General features: G+C 32.1%; 1 protein-coding gene across 1 annotated transcript; it reads left to right on the plus strand.

Moving 5' to 3' along the window:
• Positions 1-4,956: 4,956 nt before the first annotated feature.
• LOC114401693 (zinc-finger homeodomain protein 2-like) lies at positions 4,957-5,984 on the plus strand. The gene has a single exon (XM_028364272.1). It carries the CDS (start codon positions 5,099-5,101, stop codon positions 5,852-5,854), a length of 756 nt encoding a protein of 251 aa, XP_028220073.1. The 5' UTR covers positions 4,957-5,098; the 3' UTR covers positions 5,855-5,984.
• The last annotated feature ends 3,048 nt before the right edge of the window (positions 5,985-9,032 follow it).

A 9,032-nucleotide genomic window follows, 5' to 3' on the forward strand; every position in this document is an offset into this window, starting at 1 on the left:
GTCTTGACGACCTTCCAAATTTGGTGGTTTTTATCAACTTGATGGTCACAACTATCTACAATGGGCACAGTACATTCTTACAACTTGCAAAAGGCATATGATGTTAAGCCATATTGAAAGTTGTGGTCCAAAGTTTGAGGCCTGGGATAATGAGGATGCTCTTATCATAAACCTGGTTATGGCACTCTTATTCAAAAAATAAGCTATAATTGTATGTTTTCTACCTCAATTTGTGAAATGCGGGAGAATCTTAATGAGACATACTCCATGAAGAAGAACTTTACTACCTACTATCAAATTGAAAGCAAGATTTTCAATACTAAGTAAGGAACCCTCCCAATCAGTGTTATTAAACTCGGCTCGGCCCGACTGGTTGAATCGGAAACCAGACCCTTAGCCGAGCTGATTCAATTGTTGGATCATTTCTGTAAGTAACTCGTTGACATGTCATCAAACCTAGTGCCAAACTAGTGTAGTTGACTCGGAGCAGACCGCAAAATTCCCCTAGGTAACTGTATTTTCACATCTTTCCCTCTCTGTCTCTGCAAAGACAGTTTTTCATGTTCTCCGATGTTGCAAGCTTGCAGCCTAGTTGTAGCTTTCACGCTTTTTTCTCTAATCAGTCAAATGCTACACAATTCATATACTAAAAGCTACCAAATACTCCTACGTGGCATTGCTAGAAATCGATAGCCGTCAACCTTCTACGTGAGATGTGCTTACCTTACCACACTAAAGCTAGTACTTTACAGTTTCTACCATTTGTTGTCTGACTTTTCTCTATATCCTTTATATTTACTTTTAATATGGGTAATTTAGTAATTTTAGTTAAGATAACAAATGATAATAAAGAAAAAAATTAATTAATAAATAATTCAGAATGGAATAAATTTTAAAAAACATAAAATATGATGAGACAAATATTTTTTAAAGCATAATTTGTCTTTGGAAACTTCAATGAATCTCAAATTAATTGGAATGTAATTATATTTCGATAGTAGCTGTTAGAAAATTTAATTTATATAATCGAAATGTCAAATTGCAGTAGTCAAATTTATAGAAGTTTGATTATATTTTCATTTATATTTTTAAGTATAAAAGTTTACAAGTTATAAATTATTTATAATTTTTTAATATAGACGGGTCATATGAGTCAACTAGTGACTCATTGGGTGTCACCATAGAATAGAGTAATAGCCACACCTAGCACCACCTTTCTTTGTTTCTTTGTTTCTTCTTCTTCTTCGCATGTTTTAAGATGTAATGAAATGCATGAAGGGACAGATCGAGGGAATGGCCAATCTGCTCCTTCATCGCCTCTAGCATTCATGTCAATACTCCCCTGTCAACAACAATTATAGAATAAAATTAATACAATTTATGTAAAGAAAAAGGTAAAAATAGAAATCACTTTTAAATGTTCAACTCATCAAACCATATCAATGTCAAGAATTTGAAGATTGGGGAAACGCTTGATCACTTCTAACCTCTCAATCCAATCCCTAGTATAATCTGAATAGCCCAATTCTAGGTGGGTTAAATTTTGAAACTCAAGAATCAAGTCCGCTTCCTCTTTGTCCTTCATCACAACAACAAAACATCAGAAACCCCTTCTTCCTTAAAAATATGGAAAGTAACAAAAAAATATCACACTCAGTAGGACCTAATCTATGTGCAGAAACTTCACATTATTAATAACCTCCAATAGAACATGGCCTATCGCAATCGTGGCTCTAACCAACTTAGGTAATCTTTCAAACCTTGCTTCAGGACCACTAAAATAAAGATGGCTCACGCACAAGAACTTGAGATTCAAACTCCCACCAGGAAGCTTTGTCGTATCCCTACACTCTAGTATAAATGATTGCAAATGCAAGGTTGTTAGTAAGGGCAGATCAACAGATGAAAAATCGAACAAAAAAGGGTTCTTATTTAAGCCCTCAATAAGTTTGAGCACCACAAGGGTTTTGCAGTTAAACAAGGCCCAACATCTTAGTTAGAATAGTGAGACTCGCATGATAAGTTGAGCGTTGGTTTGTAGTTTTTTAAGGCAACGAATGCATGTGCATGGAGATTGGGGTTTAAACGAAGGTTTAGTAGACATACCTGATAAGGAGGATGTAGATGCCATGTTTGAACGAGAAAGAGGATAGCTTTCAACGATGAAGAATCCTAGTCAATCTTGTGAGCAATGAACACCTGTGCCTCTGTATCTTTACCGGCTTCGTGGGGATCTCCACGGTGATGGAGGCACGGACAGAGAGAGAGAGAGAGAGAGCAAGGAGGAGAATTTAGGATTTTCTAATAGTGAGGGAGAAAGAGATTAAAAAGAAGATGAAAATAAGGAGTGAGAGAGAGCCCGTTCACATTCCCTAAAGACATTGTATTTTCGCATTGTAGAACCGATGTCGTAATTCATTTTCAAAGAAGATTTTGATAAAATCCTCTTTGAAAATTTCCAGTTGTTTACAAAAATGTCACCACTTTACTTATGACATCAGTTTTTGTACAACCATAATAAAACATGCATCGTAGAAGACCATTTTTGTGGTAGTGATTTTATCATTTTATAAAAATAAACTCTATTTTACTACCTATCAAATGAATAAATAAAACATTTTTTAAGAACATATATTTATTTTATTTGCCTATTTATTTATTTAATTCCAAAATCTTCATTATTTTTCTAAAACTCTATTTATTTTTAAATATAATCCTTTTTAATTTCTTTTAAGAAAAAAAATGGGGTGTTTAAAAAGGTCAAGAGAGACACATGGGGTTTAGAGTTAGGGAGTGGTCCTCGGAAGGGATGTTAGGGTGGTACTTTAAGAGTTGAAGCTTGAGTTGCATTTGATATATTTTGTGTTGAAACAGCAAGATCTATAAAATAGAAAGAAAAAAAAAAGGTGAAAACAAGGTTGACACATTTCCCCTCAGCTTGCAACTTTTGCATATAACAAACAACAAATGAATAAAAGGAAATGAAATAACATTGGAGATAAAATAAACCCTAAAGCCTCTTCATATACCGAAACATCACGGGCAGCATTTGAATATACAAGAGCAGTGTTGCTACAATAGACATCCTAGTTTTGAAGAGAGTGAGGATGAAAGAGAAGAGAACAAATGAGAAAGTGAAGACTAGAGTATAGAAAAAAAAGGGGAGAGCAAGTACAAGAAGAGAAGGAGAGGGACCAAGGATAAGAGAGAAGAGAACAAGGATTAGAACGAGAGAGATAGAGAAGACAACTATCATGGAAGGTGATCACAATAAAAGTAAGGCTAACAACTGTGCATGTTTAGTATTCTAAAAAAATTATGATGACATATGCAAATATTAATGCAATTGGTAGTGACTCGCTACAAACAATCAAAGTAATGGTCCCTTAAACCACATCTTCAATCGGTCCTCAAAGAATCCGTCCATTTATTATTCAGATGAATTAACTGGACCTCATATTAAAGAACCACATTTATTATTCAATAAATTAAAATGTTTTTAATGCATAGTTTGACTTTGTCAAACATAAATGCATTGTTTAGTTGAACACATATTTGGAAAGGGGTGGTGAACCTTAAAAGTAATTAAGCTCTAGTATTAAGTCTTAGTTTCAAAGTTGATCTAAAGAACTAAAACTTATGGAAGTGTCTTAGGATCTCAAGGAAGAAGCAAATGCCCTAATTATTGTGGTTATAAATGGTTAAAAATAATGGTTGGTCCACCAAAAACCACATCTTTAACTTGTCCTTGAAGAATCCATAAATTTATTATTCAAAACAATGAATCACACCTTGTATTAAAGACTCTCTTTTATTATTCAAATAAATTAATCATACCTATTAAAGACTTACTTTTATTATTCAAATAAATTAATGCGTCTTTAACATATTGTTTGACTTTACCCTAAAAGAGTAAGATTACAATAACATCCCTTGCGGTTTCTTGAAATTACATATAATACTCCTCCTTTTTTACACCAACACTAAACCCCCTTGTATGAACACCATTGCATTGAGACTCCTTACAAATTACATTATCTCCTATTAAATGTTTACAAAACTTGACACTGTGTACCCCTAGTAGGGGTTGTTGTAATAGTAAACAAAGTAAGAGAATTAATCATGAAAGAATGTGTATTTAGGAGGTTTTGCTCTAATTTACTCAAACTAAAATTCATTTGTTTAGCTGAATGTGTATTTAGGAAGCGATGATAAAATTTAAGTGCCATTAATCATGAAAGAACCAAAGATCTAACTACGATGGTTATAAAAAAAAATTACATTGCTTAGTTAGAATAATTTGCTTGTTTAAATTAAGTTATATGTACTACATAATCATAAAAAGAAAAAAAGATTTGAAAGTGAATATAAAGTAAAACAAGTCATTTCAATCATAGGAGAAAATTAATTATTAATATTCTAGCATATTCATTGTTTGTTGAGCATATAAATATAATATCAATTATGGATTTTCTCATTAATATATAATTTTTTTTCTTAATTTGTATGAAAAAACTTCTAGTGTCAATTATTTTGAAAATGGAGGAAGCATGTTTCAAGAAATGTGTTATAAGATGTGTCGGCATCAATCATAATGACATATATTTCAATTGTATTATAATTACAAAATTACTTGAAAAATATTTATTGATAAAGTCTTCATTGACAATTAGATTTAAATTTACAATCTTGTAAGATATGATTTTAATCGACTGGATTAGTTTTTGTTTGCTATTATCAATTAGTATTATAAGCAATAATGATCCCAGATTAATGTTTTCCACCGACAAGAAATTTATGTCTCCTCAAAAAACCATTAATGTTTCTATAAAAATAAAAAAACTAATAAAAAATTACCGAGGTAATTGGATTTAGTACAAGGATAAAGAATTAAGAGTCGCGAGGGTTGGGGGATCAGGGAGAAAATAGAGAAGTAGAAAAAAAGTGTATGAAACTGAAACTATTATTTGAGAGAGAGAAAGAGAGTTCATTCAACACTTCTTGTTTGTTTCCTCTTCAGCGCTTCCTTATATGCTCAATCATCCACCACCCTTAGCTATCACAACTTTGAAGCCAGAATTCTTCTCATATTTCCAAAATGGAGTTTAAGCAACATGAGGAAACTGAGTTGAGGATGCCCACAGCAACAGCGAGTCACGACAACTTCGGAATACCGCCCTCAAGTCAAGGTGAAGAGGAGCTAGTGGCGGCGGTGATACCAGTGGCGATTCCAGTGACCCCTACACCACCCATCCTGGCTCAAAACAACGACAATGAGAAGTATCATGAGTGCCTTAAGAACCACACCATCAAAACTGGCGTCCACACACTTGATGGATGCATCAAGTTCTTGCCTCTAGGCGAGGAGGGAACCCTGGATGCGCTAAAATGCCTCGTGTGCAACTGCCACCGAAACTTCCATCGTAAGGAGACCCCCAATGACACCTACCTGGTGCCTTACTACTACCACCACTCGTCGTTGCCGTTGGCAGCGTACTATGGGGAGCAGGTGGGCTACCCCCGTGTGCAAGGGCAACAATGCACCACACTGGCACTCCCCTCCAGGTCAAGGGGTAGTGGTGGGGCCCAGTCCTCGAGGGAGGACATGGAAGCAGTGTCAGACCCAACGAGTGGTGCCACTCCTCATGGCGGGTCCAACAAGAAGCGTTTCAGGACTAGGTTCACCCAAGAGCAAAAGGAGAAGATGTTGGTCTTTGCAGAAAAGCTTGGCTGGAGTATTCTAAAGCACGATGATAGTGTTGTGCAGGAGTTTTGTGCCCAAACTAGCATCCAACCTCATGTGCTTAAGGTGTGGGTGCACAACAACAAGCACACCTTAGGTAAGAAGCTCTAGACAGAAAAAAAAAATCCAGCCCCGTTACCTCTCTCTCTATATATATGTTTCTCTGTTTAAAGTTACCATAATAGCTACCACCATTCGCCTCTAATTGTTTCATTGTCATGCTCTCTTTACAATTCAAAATCAACACAAATGTTCAAGGTTAAGATAAATTTGTGCTTTAAGAATATAAGTACTTATGCACTAATCATAATTTGTATTTTTGTTTCCAATCTCTGCACTTTTATAACATGGTTTATTTTCATGTCATTTAACATTTTCCTCCAACGAACATTCACTGTTTGGATATTTTGGCATTTCAATAGGATGTTCTAGACACATCATTAAAGAGTAACCTTCTGTTGCAACAGTAGATGCCAAAAGATTAAAAAAAATGTTAGAATCTTTTCGAATGTATAATTTGCAAGAAAAAAAAGAGAACTAATTACGTCAAATATGCATGAAAAATATCACAATTAAATCCAAAAGATAAATTGAAAAAATACCTTTTTTATTATGTCACACCTTAATGAGAAGAGAAAGACATAGGAAAGAGCCAACACGTACAATTGATTGTTCATATCATGCAAGAAAAAAAAATACTAAGATTGTAGACAAATAAAAAAAATAAATGTGTATAAAAATATATTTAAATATTTCTTGACACATTTATTAACTTATATTTAGTGAAATTAAATTAAATAATTAATAATATGTTAAAATTCAAAATAATATAAAATAATTAATCCTATAATTATAAAATATGAATTTAATACCTATGTAAGACACAACACACTACGTTATATATTAATAATAATAAAAGACTCCCATTCGGTTACTAAATCCTTATAAAGATTAAATATGGAAGTCAATAAAAAAATATTTGTGATTGATTGTTTTGAACCAAATAATAAATATATGATCCCCATGGAAATAGAAATGTAGGAAAACATGGTAAAAAAAAGGAAATTATAACATTTTCTAAAATCAATAATATGCAAAAAAAATACTTTTTAGAATACATTCTAGAGAATATAAGATGATTTTCAACGAAAAAAAAGTTCATAGGAGTATTAGAGACATTGTTATGTTAATTGATTAAAAATGTTATGTTAGATTATAGGTTTATTTGTAAAATTTGTCCTCCTATTTTGTCTATTTCACCTATTTTTTCTAATTTTTTAATTTATTATCTAAGTCCCCAAAACTGATTTTAATGCTTGAGGAAGGACTAAAATCATGGATCCTGGAGTGAGAAAAACACTCCTTTATCACTACACCTAAGTGTTCATTTAAATATTTGGTACAAAATATATTATTAATATAGGTGTTATGTGAAAATAGTTCAAAATTCAAATTTTTTCTATTTTTTAATTTATAACATTTTTATAATCTCATATAATATCTTTTAAAATATAATATATAAGATTAAATTCTATTTTGACATAAATTAGAATATGTATATTTATATAATTTTTATATTTATTATATATTATATTTATCTTTTAAAATGATGTTTGTGATTTAGTGAGAATATTTTTTTATTTATATTAAGATATTCATGTTATTTATTGTAATATAGATAAAAAAATATCTTCATTAAATCACATATATAAATATTTTAAAAAATAATAAAATACTATCATTTGATTTGGTGTACATTACTTTATATAATGAAAAGATTATTACTTAAGCTATTTAATTATATGGCATTATTAGTTAAAATTAGATTTGGACCCGTGTGATGTATAGAACAAAAATTTGTATGAATATAATTTTATATTTTCATGAAATAATATTTTTTTATAAATTAAAATTTATAAGATGATATTACATCTAAAACCTAAAGATTGAGTGGAATGAACCTATGAAGCTATAATGTGATAACAAGTCAGCAGTAAACATTGCACATAATCCAGTGCAACATGATAGGACCAAGCATGTTGAAGTAGAGAAACACTTCATAAAGGAAAATTTGGATAGTGGGAGAATTTATACACCATTTGTATCCATAGGAAATCAGCTAGCAAATGTTTTAACAAAAGGATTAACTGGCTCTACATTTCAATCTATTGTTAGCAAGTTGGGAATGGATAACATCCACTCAACATCTTGAGGGGGAGTGTCAGAATCCCACTATATATTTTATTTCTTGTTATAGATAGGATTTAAATCCCATTATTAGGAGATTTGATTAGCCGCATATTTTGTATTTATGACTAAGAATCATTGACCCTTAATTATAGGAATTGACAGTGGGTACAATGATGAGCATTAGTTTAGGAGTTTCTTTTTTTAGATTACCTTGTATTCTATTTAAGAGCACATGCTCTTATATCAGTATGACTCAGAAAATTATCCTCTAACACATTCAGAGCATATGATTTTTTAATATACATTATGCTCTACAAATGGATGCGTACAATATTTCAAGATTGCCCTGAACAACAAGAAAATCATGCAAGTACAATTTACTATTTGAGTACCATCACTACCAAAGATGATAATTACGTATCCATGAATCAACTATTGCTATTAACTTAAATCATTTCTCCATTATGCTTAAAAATAGTGAAACTAGATGCAATGATTTTGTAAAATGTTTCTCTTAACATATCCAACAACATTGAATTAGTGCCTTTATGTCCAAAACAATCTATCCTTATTAATTAAATGCAATTACATTTTATTTTGTTGTCAAGTGCTAGATAAAATAAAGAAACTTCACTACTAAAAAGAAGCTTTTTTACGATGTTCCTTCTACGACGGTCGCGAGAAAACCGTCTTAGTTAATAAGGTGGTGGAATTATCATAAATATAAGCATTTGGAATGAACTTTATGACAACGGTTATGTTCAAGACAGACATAGAAACCACTGTATAAAAAACATTGACATTTTTTAAATTAAATGAAAGTTAATTTAAGATGGTTTTGAAATAAACCGATCTTTAAACCCTAGACTCGATCTCCCTACACTCGTGCCGTCGACTCTGCCTTATGGCAAGACCAAAGCAGCGTGCCACTAAGTTCCTCCCCAACCGCACCACCCTACATCCCCCCCTGTGGTAGCACCGATTAGTGTGGTGGACCACTACCTCCTCGTCCAGAAAACCGATGTTTACTTTAACATCATTTTGTTAACATCGGTTTTTTTTTTTTATTGAAAACCGATGTTGGACTTACATTTTAAAA

This window comes from Glycine soja, chromosome 20, assembly GCF_004193775.1.
Source record: "Glycine soja cultivar W05 chromosome 20, ASM419377v2, whole genome shotgun sequence".
NCBI classification, from domain to species: domain Eukaryota; kingdom Viridiplantae; phylum Streptophyta; class Magnoliopsida; order Fabales; family Fabaceae; genus Glycine; species Glycine soja.

What these genes read in the sequence shown, in the direction of transcription:
- LOC114401693 (XM_028364272.1), top strand. Translation starts at nt 5,099, where the DNA reads ATGGAGTTTAAGCAACATGAGGAAACTGAGTTGAGGATGCCCACAGCA.